We start from the raw sequence: 17,998 nt of genomic DNA on the forward strand, positions 1-17,998 counted from the left end.
GGAAGTGGTGAGCGTCACAACAGCAGAGTACCACTGTACCTTCCTATCGAGGTTCAATTATAGACCCATCCGTTTTGTTGTCATGCATCTGTTTTTGGGTTCGCTATTGTAGTACTGACAGTGACACTGAAACATGTGGAGAACGACACAAAACCACAAAGCTCTTCAAGGTGCCTCAACATATGATTTGATTTATATCGGTTGGAAGATACAGAGAGTGCTCCCATCGCCTCCCACCACAACTGGTGCAATCCAGCCATAGAGTGCAGATAACGAATTGATCAATGAGTGCGCCACCTCAACCGCCGCACCACCTTGGTCTCGCCATAAATCTGAGCATCTCTCTCAAGCGATTGACAGCCCATCAATCATCTGTCAGATGCCTCCTCCTCCTTCTCTTCCTTCACTCAGGAAGAACCATTTACCTCCCAACAACGGCCGCGGCGGCCTCATGGGTTAGTTTAACCTCTGGGTTAGCTGTTACCATGGCGGCGTAATCGATGGGTTCCGTTATGACAGCACGTCCTCCAGTTAGCACTAACACGCCCCGCGCTGTTACCGTGACCTTCCAGTCACTCAGAAACTAGGAGAGAAACTTTCTTATGCCGCACTGCCTGTGACAGCTGTTTGATGTTATAGGAGTCATGTGAATACGGTATCCATATTAGGACGTGAGCTCAGTGCTTGGCAGATACATACTGTATCATTTCGATTTTACCGTTGATATAATTACTTCTAGAATTATTTCTGATGATTCATCAAATATTTATGTGATCTGTCAGTGTTGTTTGTGTGCGAGAGGTGACCATTTTTCACACTGTTTACTGTGAAATTTCAATTACTGAAGTGCCGGGTAACCGGATGTTAAACAACAACAACTTAGAGACATTTCACAAATACATTCAAGTTAGTCAGATGGTTTCAGACCTCAAAAGTTGTGTTTTGGGACTTGATTTCATCTTGACATTAGAATAATTTAGAGGTCTGAAAAGTTCTGACATACTTTGATTTGAAAGTGTAATGTCCCTTTAATATCATGTGTTTCACGAAAAAGTGAAGCACTAGTTTAGCCCTTTGTTTTGTGTCTCCCAGCCAGGCTTGTGACCCCAGCTGTTGGGGTCAGAAAATACAGACTCCTTGCTCTCTCCAAACAGTGTGTGTGTGGTCCGTCGAGCAGCATCAGATTTTCTCAGCTGTCTCATCTGATTAACTGGCCACCACCTCGACAGCTATTATGCTTGTTAGGATAGGAACTTTTACTTCTTCTACTAGTGTTGTACCAGTGCTGTGGCGCAGCACGCTAATCCCAAAGTAGCATGCAATCCAGGGGAGTAGCATTTCCAAGTCCCCAACAACAGTGCATGCCCCCTGGGCTTTTAAGCAAACATGATGCACATTTGACACGCTATCACAGCGATGAATAAGACATTGTTGTTTGTCAGGCTTGAACTGGCACTGGGGGGGCTCTTGTTGTCGAGGTTGCATTGCCTGCATCTCAAATGGCACCCTATTCCCCTATATAGTGCACTGCTTTTTACCAGAACCCTTGTCAAGTAGTGCACTATAAAGGGAATAGGGTACCACTTGGAACACCTCCGTTGAAAGAGTGGGGAAGGGTTGGCTACTAGAGAGCAGTTAAAGTTGATTCTTAATCATTTACTTACAAACCAAGTGTTTCACTGCACCAAAAGGTTGTAACTTAATTTTGGCCCCATTGGCACTGCTCCAAATACACACGCTGACCCGGAAGAGAAAGACTTGCTGTAATTAGGTGTTTCATGGCCCAATATTCATTCAATATTCAAGTACCTTCTTCCAAAGATGAATGGAATTGTAAAGGTGTCTCATGAATCCAGAGAGTAGCTCATGCACACGTTTAACATACCCTGGCCTGCCCACAGTCATATACTCATTTTAACGTAGCAATGACCAGGAAGTGGACATAAAACATGCATTTACTCCTCATGTCCATTGTACTACTAACTCATAGCACCTGCATTACATGGAAAGGAAAGGGCTGGTCAGAGGAAAATCCAGAGACACATAGATAGAGCTATAAATACTATAGATAGATCCTGTAGATATAAATACTGTAGATGGATGTGCAGACAGACAGGCTGGCTGGCAGACAGATAGACCAGCAGAGCATTTGACGTGCGTTAGGTCCCCGACTTCTTTACAACCAGAGCAGACATCAATTATCGACCATAATGATGTCATTACAGGATGCCATTATGCCCCCGTGGGTCTCTTACGTTGTATGATTCAGACCTGAGAAGAGGTAGACAGAAATACAAATGACACAATTATCCTGGAATCCATCCCCCAAGGAGAGTAGAGCTGCGTCCGTCCTTCCTGTCGAGTGCTGAATGAGATCTCAATTGCCAGACCTGCCAAGAACCTTGTAAAGCTTCTGTTTTTTTTTCTTACACAGAAAAATACATCTAACTTCCCTTTGAAACCACTTCAAACTCGCTCCTCGTGGTCGGCCCGAGGTGGAAATGTTGCTTGACATGCTAAGTGCTTCATTTTGTTGACAATTGCTCGGTTATTTGTACACTCCCGAACCCATTTTACTAGTCTAAGTGTCGGTTTGTTTACCGCTACTCGCAACAGCAGCGTCGATGATGCCCGACTCGAGAATTTTGACTTGTTGGAGGAAGGTGAGTGAGTAGCCTGCTTGGGCTGCACCTCTGCGGCTGAGATTTGATATTTGCTCGGGAAGAAGAAGAAAAAACGGTTAAATTTAAATTCCAACACCAAATGGAGAGTTAGTTTGCAGGCTAGGAGCAGTGAAACCCAGACACATTCTAATCTGCAGTTTTCTACAAGATCTAGGCGGGAGTCGGAATCCTACGGAGAATACCAAACTGTTGTACTCTTTGTACTCTCCGTGTAAACTGTCAATGGGTTACTGAGCCCAGTGGTAGACTTACAGTACCATCAGGCCTCAGACTGGCCTCTGCCTGGGGGCTTCCCAATCACTAAGTCCGCCCCTGACTGAGCCTCAGATTGCCCCGTAGGCCCAAGTATGCAGTCTAATGTTCTTATTTCACACCTTTATCCACTGTCTTATGTTATGTGCATTAAAGAGAAAGGACCCTTTTTTCAACATCAAATTCAGCATCTCCAGCACCACATGAAAACGACGGGTTTCTATGTCTTGTAGTGAAAACGAGAGAAGATAAGTGTTTCCGATGACATCCCCCGGAGACACTGATAACCTCATCTGGTGTGCGTCATGTGATTTTAACCAACTATAACCAACCATGTCTCTTTGTTTTTGAAAGTGGTAATAGGCTACGATTGGGCTTTTTGTGGGGAGGGGAAGGGGTAATTATATTGTTTTGAAATGCAAACCAACTTATTGCGAAAAAGTAAGATGGACTGAATGACATGATACACAAAATACTAGTTGATGAAGGTTATTTTTATCTGAGGTATAATGAATTTAAACAGAGTGTAGTGAGTAGCAGACTCCACCTGAGGCTAAGACTGCTTCCCTAATGGCACCCTACTTATTAGTCCACTACTTGGGCTCTGGCCAAATGTACTGCACTGTATAGGGAATAGAATGCCATTGGGATCCGTGTCCAGAGAGGGGAGGCCTCTCGTTCCCTCGCCTCTTACCTCCCTCTGATTAATTATGCCGTCTGTTCCTTGCAGGTGTACTCGGGGAAGAAGATTCCTGCTGTGGACAGGGTGTGTGTGGGCGTTCCAGCCGCAGAGGTGAGCCACACACACACACACACACACACACACACACACACACACACACACACACACACACACACACACACACACACAAATAAGTTGATACCAAGGGGAAAAATCCCTGATCCATCTCATGCTCAATACTTTCTCTCCCTCTTTCTTTCTCTTTCGTTTTCTCTCTCGTTCTCTCGCTCTCATACACAAACACTCACATCCCAGAACTCTTTGATTTCAACAGGATCTCCGATGCTGACACGTACACACGCGGAGGGGTGTATTCTCCTCGCCCTGTTTACCACAAACTGAATGTAAATGCCAGCGGAATATGACTGAATCTCATAGTTTGTTTCATGCATTATTTACACCCCAGCTTCGTCTTGCCACCACACTTTCACAGGACAGGGTTCGGAAACAAGAATGGATCGATAAACTCAATGGTTCGTTGGGTAGGTTAGGTTGGGCAGGGTGGTTAGTGTGTGAGGTAGTGTGGGTAGGTTGGGTAGGTACTGTAGGTTAGGTTAGGTTGGGTAGGTGGGTGGGTAGGTACTGTAGGTTAGGTTGGTGGGGTGGGGTGGGTAGGTACTGTAGGTTAGGTTGGGTAGGTGGGGTGGGGTGGGTAGGTACTGTAGGTTAGGTTGGGTAGGTGGGGTGGGGTGGGTAGGTAGGTACTGTAGGTTAGGTTGGGTAGGTGGGGTGGGTAGGTACTGTAGGTTAGGTTGGGTAGGTAGGGTGGGTAGGTACTGTAGGTTAGGTTGGGTAGGTGGGGTGGGGTGGGTAGGTACTGTAGATTAGGTGGGGTGGGTAGGTACTGTAGGTTAGGTGGGGTAGGTGGGGTGGGTAGGTACTGTAGATTAGGTTGGGTAGGTGGGGTGGGTAGGTACTGTAGGTTAGGTTGGGTAGGTGGGGTGGGTAGGTACTGTAGGTTAGGTTGGGTAGGTGGGGTGGGTAGGTACTGTAGATTAGGTTGGGTAGGTGGGGTGGGTAGGTACTGTAGGTTAGGTTGGGTAGGTAGGGTGGGTAGGTACTGTAGGTTAGGTTGGGTAGGTGGGGTGGGTAGGTACTGTAGGTTAGGTTGGGTAGGTGGGGTGGGGTAGGTAGGTACTGTAGGTTAGGTTGGGTAGGTGGGGTGGGTAGGTTGGGTAGGGTGGGTAGGGTACTGTAGGTTAGGTTGGGTAGTTGGGGTGGGTAGGTACTGTAGATTAGGTTGGGTAGGTGGGGTGGGGTAGGTAGGTACTGTAGGTTAGGTTGGGTAGGTGGGGTGGGTAGGTTGGGTAGGGTGGGTAGGGTACTGTAGGTTAGGTTGGGTAGTTGGGGTGGGTAGGTACTGTAGATTAGGTTGGGTAGGTGGGGTGGGGTAGGTAGGTACTGTAGGTTAGGTTGGGTAGGTGGGGTGGGTAGGTACTGTAGGTTAGGTTGGGTAGGTGGGGTGGGGTGGGTAGGTACTGTAGGTTAGGTTGGGTAGGTGGGGTGGGTAGGTACTGTAGGTTAGGTTGGGTAGGTGGGGTGGGTAGAACTGTAGGTTAGGTTGGGTAGGTAGGTACTGTAGGTTAGGTTGGGTAGGTGGGGTGGGTAGGTACTGTAGGTTAGGTTGGGTAGGTGGGGTGGGTAGGTTGGGTAGGGTAGGTTAGGTTGGGGTGGGTAGGTACTGTAGGTTAGGTTGGGTTAGTAGTGTATGCTAGGTTAGGTAGGGTGGGTAAGTAGGGTATGCTAGGTTAGGTAGGGTGGGTAGGTACTGTAGGTTAGGTTGGGTTAGTAGTGTATGCAAGGTTAGGTAGGGTGGGTAAGTAGGGTATGCTAGGTAGGGTGGGTAGGTACTGTAGGTTAGGTTGGGTAAGTGGGGTTTGCTAGGTTAGGTAGGGTAGGGTGGGTAGGTACTGTAGGTTAATGTAGGTTGGGTATGCTAGGTTAGGTAGGGTGGATAGGTACTGTTGGTTAGGTTGGGTAAGTAGGGTCTGTTAGGTAGAGTTGGGTGGGTAGATACTGTAGGTTAGGTAGGGTATGTTAGTTAGTGTAGTGTGGGTAGGTACTGTAGGTTGGGTAAGTAGAGTATGTTGGGTAGGGTGGGTAGAAACTGTCGGTTAGGTTGGGTAAGTAGGGTAGGTTAGGTAGTGTAGTGTGAGTAAGTACTGTCGGTTAGGTTGGGTAAGTAGGGTAGGTTAGGTAGTGTAGTGTGAGTAAGTACTGTAGGTTAGGTTGGGTAAGTAGGGTATGCTAGCTTAGGTAGGGTAGGGTGGGTAGGTACTGTCGGTTAGGTTTGGTAAGTAGGGTAGGTTAGGTAGTGTAGTGTGGGTAGGTACTGTAGGTTAATGTAGGTAGGGTATGCTAGGTTAAGTAGAGTAGGGTGGGTAGTACTCTAGGTTAATGTTGTTTAGGTAAGTAGGGTTTGCTAGGTTAGTTACGTTAGGGTAGGGTAGGTACTGTAGGTTAATGTAGGTAGGGTTTGCTAGGTTAGGTAGAGTAGGGTGGGTGGGTAGGTACTGTAGGTTGGGTAAGTAGGGTATGCTAGGTTAGGTAGGGTTGGGTGGGTAGGTTCTTTAGGTTAATGAAGGTTGGGTAAGTAGGGTATGCTAGTTTAGGTACGGTAGGTACTGTAGGTTAATGTAGGTTGGATAAGTAGGGTAGGCTAGGGTTTGGTAGGGTAGGTAGGTACTGTAGGTTGGATAAGTAGGGTATGCTAGATTAGGAAGGGTAGGTCGGGTAGTTACTGTAGGTTGGGTAAGTGGGGTGTCCTAGGTTAGGTAGGGTAGGGTGGGTAGTTACTGTAGATTAGGTTGGGTAAGTAGGGTTTGCTAGGTTAGGTAGGGTGGGTAGGTACTGTAGGTTAGGTTGGGTAAGTGTGGGTAAGTAGGGTATGCTAGGTTAGGTCGGGTTAGGTGGGTAGGTACTGTTGGTTGGGTAATTAGGGTATGCTAGGTTAGGTACGGTAGGTAGGTATTGTCGGTTATGTTGGGTAAGTAGGGTATGCTAGGGTAGGGTGGGTAGGTACTGTCGGTTAGGTTGGGTAAGTAGGGTATGCTATGTTTGGTAGGGTAGGGTGGGTAGGTGCTGTTGGTTAGGTTGGGTAAGTAGGGTATGCTATGTTTGGTAGGGTGTGGTGGGTAGGAGCTGTTGGTTAGGTTGGGTTATAGGGTATGCTAGGTTAAATAAGGTTGGGTGGGTAGGTACTGTAGGTTAATGTAGGTTGGGTAAGTAGGGTATGCTAAGTTTGGTAGGGTAGGGTGGGTATATACTGTAGGTTAATGTAGGTTGGGTAAGTAGGGTATACTAGGTTAGGTAGGGTAGGGTGGGTAGATAATGTAAGTTAGGTTGGGTAAGTAGGGTATCCTAGGTTAGGTAGGGTGGGGTGGGTGGTTACTGTCGGTTGGGTAAGTGGTGTATGCTAGGTTAGGTAGAGTAGGGTGGGTAGATACCTTAGGTTAGGTTGGGTAAGTAGGGTTTGCTAGATTAGGTAAGGTAGGGTGGGTAGGTACTGTAGGTTGGGTAAGTAGGGTATGCTAAGTTTGGTAGGGTTGGGTGGGTAGTTACTGTAGGTTAGGTTGGGTAAGTGGGGTATCCAGGTTAGGTAGGGTAGGGTAGTTACTGCAGGTTAGGTTGGGTAAGTAGGGTTTGGTAGGGTGGGTAGGTAGGTACTGTAGGTTAGGTCGGGTAAGTGGGGTATGCTAGGTTAGGTAGAGTAGGGTGGGTAGGTAGGTACTGTAGTTAGATTGGGTAAGTGGGGTATGCTAGGTTAGGTAGGGTAGGGTGGGTAGGTACTGTCGCTTAGTAGGGTAGGGTAGGGTGGGTGGGTACTGTGGTTTGGGTGGGTAGGTTAGGTAGGGTAGGTAGGGTCAGTAGGGTGACCTGACCAGGAGGTGTGTTTTTAGAAGAAGTGCCCTGGAGGAGGAAGTGGAAGTATCAGCTCTGTCAGAGAGAGAATAAAAAGAGAGCTCTGTCAGAGAGAGAAGAGAGCTCTGTCAGTGAGATAAGAAGAGAGCTCTGCCAGAAAGAGAAGAAGAGGGCTCTGTCAGGAGAAGAAGAAGAGGGCTCTGTCAGAGAGAAAGAAGAAGAAGAGGGCTGTCAGAGAGAAAGAAGAAGAGGGCTCTGTCAGAGAGAGAAGAAGAAGAGGGCTCTGTCAGAGAGAGAAGAAGAAGAGGGCTCTGTCAGAGAGAGAAGAAGAAGAGGGCTCTGTCAGAGAGAGAAGAAGAAGAGGGCTCTGTCAGAGAAAGAAGAAGAAGAGGGCTCTGTCAGAGAAAGAAGAAGAAGAGGGCACTGTCAGAGAGAGAAGAAGAAGAGGGCTCTGTCAGAGAAAGAAGAAGAAGAGGGCTCTGTCAGAGAGAGAAGAAGAAGAGGGCTCTGTCAGAGAGAGAAGAAGAAGAGGGCTATGTCAGAGAAAGAAGAAGAAGAGGGCTCTGTCAGAGAGAAAGAAGAAGAAGAGGGCTCTGTCAGAGAGAGAAGAAGAAGAGGGCTCTGTCAGAGAGAGAAGAAGAAGAGGGCTCTGTCAGAGAGAGAAGAAGAAGAGGGCTCTGTCAGAGAAAGAAGAAGAAGAGGGCTCTGTCAGAGAGAGAAGAAGAAGAGGGCTATGTCAGAAAAAGAAGAAGAAGGCTCTGTCAGAGAGAGAAGAAGAAGAAGAGGGCTCTGTCAGAGAGGGAAGAAGAAGAGGGCTCTGTCAGAGAGAGAAGAAGAGGAAGAAATGTTATGTTAAGTGGTTAGGTAAAGAAGGGGAAATGGTGTTCAGAATGCTCTGGTGTGTTTGTATGTGGGGGGGTGGCTGTAGTGGGGGATTGAGGTGAGTGGTGTGTGTGTTTTGCATCTTAATGTGTTTGTGTGAGTGTCACGTGTGGACAGTTGAATGTATGAGTGGTATTCCTAATGTAAGACACTCAATGTTGACACTGAACGGCCATATGTAATTGTGTACATAAATTCCTGTCAATTTGTTTTGTTTCAATGTGTGGATAACTCAGATAATATTGACACGGTGACGCAGGCACTGCCTCTTACGACACACAGTTCCTACAGCACAAACAATACGATTATATTAAGTCAACAGACTAGTACCAAAAGTGCAATTCCAATCATGTATGTTGAATGACTGAATCCATTTATTGGATCAGTCAGGAAATGATTCACAATCCATTATCTACTACCAATACCTTTACCTCAATAAAGGTTAACTGTAGAGTAGAGCATCTTGTTCTTTGAATCATCTTCGTCCTATGTTTTTTGTTACGTAATGAGATGCTCCATTGGAAGTCTTGGATCTCTTCGTCCAATGTTCTTTGTTAATGAGGGCTCGTGTGTGTGTGTGTGTGTGTGTGTATGTGTGTGTGTGTGTGTGTGTGTGTGTGTGTTAATAGTGCTTTGGACTTCTGGGGATTAACGGGGCAGGAAAAACCACCACCTTCAAGATGCTGACGGGGGACATCTCCATCTCCGGAGGGGAGGCCTTCCTAAACGGATACAGGTGAGGAGGAGCCACTGGCTGTTAGCACATACACACACACACACACACAAATTGAGCGCCGTACCACATCGTTGTGCGCCTTTTACATTTTTAACAATGCAGAGGGCTCCACATAGCTCCACATTGACATGATTGGTTGACGGGAGGTGGGGGCGGGAGGTCCTGTATAATAAACACAACTTCCTTCACATCAGCTCTGTGCTGTTCTATCAAGTGCAAGAAGCATGAATGCTCTGACTTCTGCAGCGGCCGTATCACCGTAAATGCTGTACGGCCACTGCAGACGTCGGAATGACCATGCAGCGCATTTATGGGATAGAGCTAAGGGAGTTTTGTTAACTTTCCTAGTTTCCATTGGCTGACCCATTCCAAATGGCACCCTATTCCGATATAGTGCACTACTTTTGAACAGGGCCCATAGGGCTCTCGTCAAAATGAGTGCACTGTGCAGTAAATAGGCTGCCATTTGGGACACAGTCCTACTCTTTCTCAGCAACTTTTGCTCTCACTCACTTTGGGTTTTGCTCTCTCCCTCTTCCTCTCTCTCCCTCTGGACGTCTCGACCTCTCTTGTACATTCTGTTTTCTCGTCCGTTTCAACTCCAGTCCTCTCATGTCCTTGTTCATTTTTTCAACGTGCTGTCTCGCACATTCCCCATTCTCTCTCTTCCACTCTCCATCTCCCACATATTTCATTCTGTTGCACACCCTCTCTCTTTCCCTCTCCCTCACTCCCACTCTTGTTTTCTGTCCCTCCTGTCACACACAGAGACTCAGATGCACACACACACACAGAGACTCAGGCGCACACATACACTGTATACACACACACACACACACCCAAATAAACAAACACAAAAATTCCTTGTACACTCAAAAAGGGGCGTGTTCTTTCATATTTAGAGAGAAAGAACATCTCCCTCTTATCGGCTCTGTATGAAGTAATCATCTCTATGGAAACGATGTAAGGCAATCGGTGGATGGATACTAGTTCACTGCGGTCTCCACTGGTTTGCGTCCCCAGTTGTGCTGCCATAGTTATTCATTTATAAAAACGGATCCTTTTCTTTGTGTTCAACAAAGAGATGGCGCAAAACACGTCAACATTAATGTTGATTAATGTTGCCACCGGTGATCTCTTGGACCTTCAGGGAAAGAAAAACAGAAGTACGACCACCCTCTGTTTTCGCCTCATTACGTTCCTGGTAGGATGAGAGAATGACTCTTTAAGCAGTGTGGAACAACAAATAGAGGGAAAACGTCATTTTCTCTCCAAATAAAAGAGTTAGTGTTGAACCCCCATATCTTACATCTGTTGATTGTCTGTTTACACTCGTAAAGCCCGCAGCAAATAACCTCCATCCCGTGAGCGATTACTTCCTACCTGTCACGTCCTGACCATAGAGAGTCCTTATTTTCTATGGTAGAGTAGGTCAGGTCGTGACTGGGGGGTTAGTCTAGTTTATTATTTCTATGTGGGGTTCTAGGTTTGTTTTTCTATGTTGGTGATTGTGTATGATTCCCAATTAGAGGCAGCTGGTAATGGTTGTCTCTAATTGGGGATCATATTTAAGTAGCTGTTTTTCCCACCTGTGTTTATGGGATATTGTTTTGAGTTAGTGCACATAGCATCTCTGTAGTCACAGTTCATTGTTAGTTTATTGTTTATTTGTTTTTGTCTTTGCTTAGTTTCACTTTCTAATAAATAATGTGGAACTCAACATTCGCTGCGCCTTGGTCCGACATTTATTCCAGCGAACGGGACAATACCGGCCCACTGCAGAGCTTGGTACAGCATTTTTTTCAGTCCCCCCCCTTCCAACCGATATCCAAATTGTCATGTTCCAGCTGTAGTTTTACACATTGTGTAAGGCAGATTAACGAAAACTCTCTTTAGACAGGAAGCATTCCTTTGCAATATGCAAGTTTAGCTGCCTTTTTTTCTACTTTCAGACTACAGATGACAAGCAACGATATGCCCCAAAGCGCTGTTCATTTTCCATGACATATATTGTTTGTCGAAAAACGTCACCTGGGCCCAAGAATACATAATGCAAATGAAACTTCTGTGTTGTTCCTCATGTTTGGCTCCATACAACGTGTGGAAAGCGGAGAGTTCTCTTAACCAAGTGGTGATATTTATTCTGGTAATGGATCAACGTGTTCCGTGAGGGCCTTTTCTTTTCACACAGCCTCTGTGAGATACACTATACAGAGCACTTGTCATACACGCTGTACTTCTTTGACCTCCAGAAAACCAAATTGATTTCCAAAATGTAAATGTAGTATAATGGTAATATTTCCTCTCTGAAAACGACAGTATTACCCAGGTGTTATTTGAATCAGTCGGTGGATGTAAGACACTACCTACTGTATAGGGATGATGGTGACGACACAGTTGGATCACTCATCTTCATCATGAACATTGTGTTATTGTTGATAATGACGATGATGTTGACGAGTTATCCTAATCATGTGGTGTTACGGACTCTGTCTGAATATATGTTCCATGATTCTCCTCTCAGCATACGGACAGAGATGAGGGACGTTCACCAGAACATGGGCTACTGCCCGCAGTTTGACGCCCTCAACGACCTTCTCACCGGACGAGAGCACCTGGAGTTCTACGCCAGACTACGAGGCGTACCGGAGAAAGAAGTCCCCATGGTAACATTTCCCCTTGTCTGACCTGAATGGTATCATTTCCTGTTCCTGTACGACGCAACCCCATTTGATTCCTATGGTCATACAGTTGTCATGATGACGGACGAGAACAAAGAACTTCATATCCTTTCAGACATTTCTTCCCCCCACCCATACAATACCTGCACTTCCAACCGTAAAATAAAGTGCAGACATAGACAGCACAATGCGCTTGGTCAAAGTGCTGAGTAACCTCTGAAGTAGAAGACCTATGTAATACGTAAGGTTCTGGTTAGAGGAGCTGGCCACGGGTAATTCATTTACATTGTTCACCAGCATACCTAGCAGTGTGGCCGCCCCACCATGGGCCCCCAGTTTCTCCACGGCCCCCCTCAGCAACAATAAGATCAAAAGAAAGTTGGCTGGTCAACTTGCCAGTGGCCTCAGCCTCAGGCCCAGGCGCCCAGGCCTTTGATCTCACACTACTAGGCCAAGGGACCCAGTTTCTCTGGTCTCTGTTCCGTTTGGTCTGCTGAGTTGTGCTTTGTGATGGCCATTTTGGCTCCAGGGAGAGCCCCGGGGAGCTGGTGTCATTTCCATATCATTAGTCCACCAACATGTCAATATAGGGAGTAAATGAATGTCCGGATGGTTGGAATGAAAACATGCCTGCATACAATACATTTGGTTGGGGGTACCTGAGGATAGGGATTGGAGAATCGCTAGGGGGATGAATCCTGGATAAGTTCCTGCTGGCTAGTACTATTTTTTTAGCTTGTGATGTGGCCCAGAAACCCACAGTGCAGCATATCAGCCTTGAAAAAGGTCCTGTGGCGATGCCAACCATCATGCATGCATATGTCTCATGCCAGGGGAAAGGAAGGAAGAGAGGGAGGGTGTGAGAGCAGAATGCCAGCACTAGACAGCCCAAACCAAAGTGGATTGTTGTGCTACTGTCACAGAAATACAATTTGTAATTATATATTTAAATGTTTTCTCGGTTGTGTTTTTGTTATTAGGTGGCAGAGTGGGGCATCCAGAAGCTAGGCCTGGTCAAATACTCGAACAAGTCAGCCGGTACCTACAGTGGAGGGAACAAACGCAAGCTCTCCACCGCCATGGCTTTGATTGGCTGTCCTCCTGTGGTCTTCCTGGTAAGATGATTGGCTCAGTCCAAAACACAGCCTTATTATTGCCCGATGACAATGTTATGAACACCTTTTGAGATCATTGATATGACACTATTGATATGGCTCTATGATAAACGCCTACTAGCTGTATTAACACTTTATTAAGATATTTTACAGATCACATCCAATTTTATGGTTCAGTTTATATTACTGAAGTTTGTCCTGAGCAGTGATTAAACTTTCAGTGAGGGCAGAAAAAAAAGGATTAAACATTTTCTTCATCTTTTTTCGGGGTGCAAAAATATCACTTTGGAACTCCAAAATGTTTTTGCCAACTAAGACTAGATTGGATTCCACTTTGGTTCCTTGTACAGCAAAGAGGAGAGAGAACCAATTAGAGGATGTATGCCTGCTTGACAACATAACAAATCCTGGATACAACTTAGAAATTAATGAATTTCCTTGGGGATTATAAGTCAATTACTAGTAGATGACAAAAAAGGGGCTGTATTTCAGTCGGGTCGCCATCCGGTCACTTTTTAATTAATCTTTCAGAGTCCACCCAATCTCGTTTGGAAATTTAAAGCATACGTAACGCTGTTTGCAGGAATTAACGCCTTATACTGGGATTGATTTGAACAGGGAGAGTCGGTGGCTATATGCTAGCTAAGCGTTTCTCACAGAAAGAAAATGGCATCTTAATTAAAGTGTGTTCCTTACCTTATTATGTAAAGCAGGCTGGCCATAGAGAGGGTTGAAAAAGTATTATAATGGCATAGCCTCATTAGGAGGGACCAACTTTGGGACCTGACAAGTTACTTCAAAATCTTACTGATTCCATGAAACTACGATCACTAAAATATTGCGCCCACACGCCTGATTAGGCAAATGTTATGTTTACTGTTATACCACTAAAGTATTAATTAATTCATCCATCCATCCTACCCACCCATGAATTAATTCATGAATTCAGCAAGTCAGTCAGTCATGACACAGGAAATCATTCAGGTCCCCTCACTATCTGTAATGCTGTTTAATGTTATATGTACAGTACCAGTCAAAAGTTTGGACACACCTACTCATTCAAGGGTTTTTCTTTATTTGTACGATTTTCTACATTGTAGAATAATAGTGAAGACATCAAAACTATGAAATAACACATGGAATCATGTAGTAACCAAAAAAGGGTTAAATAAATCAAAGATATTTTATATTTTAGATTCTTTAAAGTAGCCACCCTTTGCCTTGATGGCAGCTTTGCACACTCTTGCCATTCTCTCAACCAGCTTCATGAGGAATGTTTTTCCAACAGTCTTGAAGGAGTTCCCACATATGCTGAGCTCTTGTTGGCAGCTTTTCCTTCACTCTGCGGTCCAACTCATCCCAAATCATCTCAATTGGGTTGAGGTCGGCAGATTGTGGAGGCCAGGTCATCTGATGCAGCACTCCTTTACTCTCCTTCTTAGTCAGCCTGGAGGTGTGTTTTGGGTCATTGTCCTGTTGAAAAACAAATGAGCGCAAACCAGATCGGATGGCGTATCTCTGCAGAATGCTGTAGTAGCCATGCTGGTTAAGTGTGCCTTGAATTCTAAATAAATCACAGACAGTGTCACCAGCAAGCACCCCACACCATCACACCTCCATGCTTCACGGTGGGAACCACACTTGCTCTGCATCTCACAAGACACAGCGGTTGGAACAAAAATCTCAAATTTGGACTCATCAGACCAAAGGACAGATTCCCGCCAGTCTAATGATCACTGCTTGTGTTTCTTGGCCCAAGCAAATCTTTTCTTCTTATTGGTGTCCTTTAGTAGAGGTTTCTTTGTGGCAATTTGACCATGAAGTCCTGATTCATGCAGTCTCCTCTGAACAGTTGATGTTGAGATGTCTGTTACTTGAACTCCGAGAAACATTTATTTGGGCTACAATCTGAGACTGGTAACTCTAATGAACTTATCCTCTGCAGCAGAGGTAACTCTGCGTCTTCCTTTCCTGTGGCTGTCCTCATGAGAGCTAGTTTCATCATAGCGGTTGATGGTTTTTGCAGCTGCACTTAAAGACCCTTTTAAAGTTTTTGAAATGTTCCGTATTGAATGACCTTCATGTCTTAAAGTAATGATGGACTGTTATTTCTCTTTGCTTATTTGAGCTGTTCTTGCCATAATATGGACAACACAACTGATTGGTTCAAACGCATTAAGAAGGAAAGAAATTCCACAAATGAACTGTTAATTGAAATTAATTCCAGGTGACTACTTCATGAAGCTGGTTGAGAGAATGCCAAGAGTGTGCAAAGCTGTCATCAAGGCGAAGAGGGACTACTTTGAAGAATCTCAACAACAACACAATTATTTGTTTAACACTTTTTTGGTTACTACATGATTCCATATGTGTTATTTCATAGTTTTGATGTCTTCACTATTATTCTACAATGTAGAAAATAGTACAAATAAAGAAAAACCCTGGAATGCGTAGGTGTGTCCAAACTTTTGACTGGTACTGCATGTACATCATGTAGCTTACCTACCTACACAATATCCTCTATTTCATATTCCAACACAGTGCAGATGCTAGTGTTCATTCAGACAGATAGTTCACTTGCAGTTGTTTGGTAGCCCTGGCTCGTAAGTTTGAAACAGACGGATAATGTAGTGTTAGAGTGAGTTTCCATTTGTGTGGCAGGTAGAACACTGAGTCTTGCTTGGTTGCCTTAAGGCACCGCCATGTCAGCTTTGCACTGGGACACCGTCAGCATGGTGATGGAGATCCCTGGTGGGATTTGGGGGATTCTGGCAGTGTAGGAGTGAGGCTGGAGCACAGGCAATGGACTGAGTCCTGTCTCTCTCTAATCGTCCATGGACAGACTAGCCCGGGGAGAGAGAAAGGGAATGGGGAATGAGAAAGTGTGTGTGCCCGCGCATATTGCATTCACAATGTCTGTAAGAGAGAAGTCCCCTGGGAATTTGTTTGGCTGGGTCTAAAAGTGCTTGATGCCCTCGGCTCTCCCCATGTAGCCTCCCCAATTCCAAAGCTCCTCTACACTGCTTTGATTCCACTGGTTAGTGTTGGTAGCAGGAGCCTTTGAAACATTAAGTGTGCTTTCATGTCTAAATGTAGTCCTCTTCCAACTAGAAGGGGCATATCAGTCTAGTGTCAGCAGCATAATTCTGTGAGATGTCAAAGTTTGGGGCTATAGGGATATGAGACCTTTGGAACACATTCTGAAGGTTAAAGGCCCAATTTGTAATTTCAACAGCCTGACCATGCCATTAAAAATCAATTGTATATTATTAATCACAATCACTATTGATTAAAATAAAATATTACAGATTTAGCATTTAAAGGGATAATTCACTCAAAATAAATATTTGAATATTGTTTGGGATTGTACTAGTTGACTAATGAACAAAATACCAAAATACATTTTTTTAATGGACAATCCTTTTAAGCTTAGAACATCTGTCTATGGTTCTGGAACATTTAATTAAGATTGAGATCATTTGAATGGAGAATAAGAATAGAGATGTGAAATGATGTGATAACATTGGGATAACGTAGAACATAATGGAGGTCAAACGTTGACGGAATGCTTTTTGGCCCATTACTGTAGGATGAGCCAACGACAGGGATGGACCCCAAAGCCAGACGCTTCCTGTGGGACTGCATCCTGAGTGTCATCAAAGAGGGACGCTCAGTCATCCTAACATCACACAGGTATGTTCTCTTACTGTTTTAAGGCACCTCTCAAATTAGATTTGGGAGTGTGACACTGATTTGCAACTTCCTGTTTTACAATTGGATCTGGTTCGCAAGTTTGAAAACATTATTTAAACATTAGCAATACAACCTTTACTCATGTCCTTGCAACATATGTTTTTTTGATTATGATAAGATAACAAAGCAGTATTAAAGAAATTCTGGCATTTCTAAGCAGTGTCATTCAAAAACCATGAGGAAATAAACATTTCCTTAAAGTTCATATGTTGGTCCTTTAAGCTCTTGGATCTGAGTTCAGAGTTAATATGTGCAAATGTATGTATACACAATTATAGTGAATGGGCCAGGTGGAGTGGATAATGGTGCAATTACCAATACGACACACTGTAACTCAAACTAAGAAATCCAGGAAATAAAAACAAACAACGAGATGGATAGTACTTCACTACACTCATGTTTATTCATGACTCCATTGTGGTCTCTCTCCAAACTGCAATATTGTTTTTAAATCTTTAACTTCTTATGGAAGCGGGTGATACGAAAAACGTTGTACAGTTTAGTTTGTGAATCCATTATCACCATTCCATATTGTGTTATTTTTCAGAGAAACAAAACGCATTTGTTGTATTAGTGATAGCTGGTACACAGCTCAGTTGCGTCCAATCGTCCATATTGCAACCAGGTGCTTTTGTTGGTCAAGTGGCGCATTTGCCAGGTTTTACATTATCATAATACTAATTGCTCCATCCCTCAGCAAAGCGATACAAAGCCTCCGCCTCAGCAAGAAATGAATCGGGCTGCATCCAAAATGGCAGCTGAAACACAAAACAAAAATGTACAGATGTTCGACTCCGCTCCCCCTAATTAAGCTAGGGCTGTCAAAGGAGATGTCCTAAAATGATCACCAGAGCCCGGGAGCCAACCATCCTGCTCTCTGGACCTGAACCAGGCATGAAAAATTAGACCCCCCCGCCTCCGAACGAACAGCGTGAAGCGAATCCCAGCTAAAATAATTATTCAGCTAAAAGTTGTCCATTTGCTGCAGTATTTACCACAAAGCTGAGGAAAGGTGGATGCGGCATGCATATTTCAAAGACAGGACAGATGTGTCTTGTTTTTTTTCTTCAAAGAAGGAAAGAGACTGAACTTGAACATTGGTCATGAATTTTACGGGAAGTGTATTCCAATAAGATCCTTACTGTGTGGAATACATTCGACATTATTCTGATAACTTTCATGGAAATATATACAATATATAAACAAATAAGCCTTGATTAGGCAGTTAGCATTCTCAAACACACTTTCCCACGGATGACTCCATTGTTTGGAATGTTCTTAGGCATTGCTAT

The 17,998-nt window shown here is 44.6% G+C and overlaps 1 protein-coding gene across 2 annotated transcripts in view; it reads left to right on the forward strand.

Moving 5' to 3' along the window:
• Nucleotides 1–17,998, forward strand: part of LOC115194265 (ATP-binding cassette sub-family A member 1) — a 220,755-nt gene that overhangs the window by 178,985 nt on the left and 23,772 nt on the right. For both annotated transcript variants that reach the window (XM_029753857.1, XM_029753858.1), the window contains exons 43-47: nt 3,667–3,729; nt 9,051–9,157; nt 11,682–11,823; nt 12,819–12,953; nt 16,543–16,646. In XM_029753857.1, the coding sequence (XP_029609717.1) occupies nt 3,667–3,729; nt 9,051–9,157; nt 11,682–11,823; nt 12,819–12,953; nt 16,543–16,646 (551 nt within the window). The remainder of the gene's footprint in view (nt 1–3,666; nt 3,730–9,050; nt 9,158–11,681; nt 11,824–12,818; nt 12,954–16,542; nt 16,647–17,998) is intronic.

The sequence above is a fragment of the Salmo trutta genome, chromosome 5 (genome assembly GCF_901001165.1).
Source record: "Salmo trutta chromosome 5, fSalTru1.1, whole genome shotgun sequence".
Lineage (NCBI taxonomy): Eukaryota > Metazoa > Chordata > Actinopteri > Salmoniformes > Salmonidae > Salmo > Salmo trutta.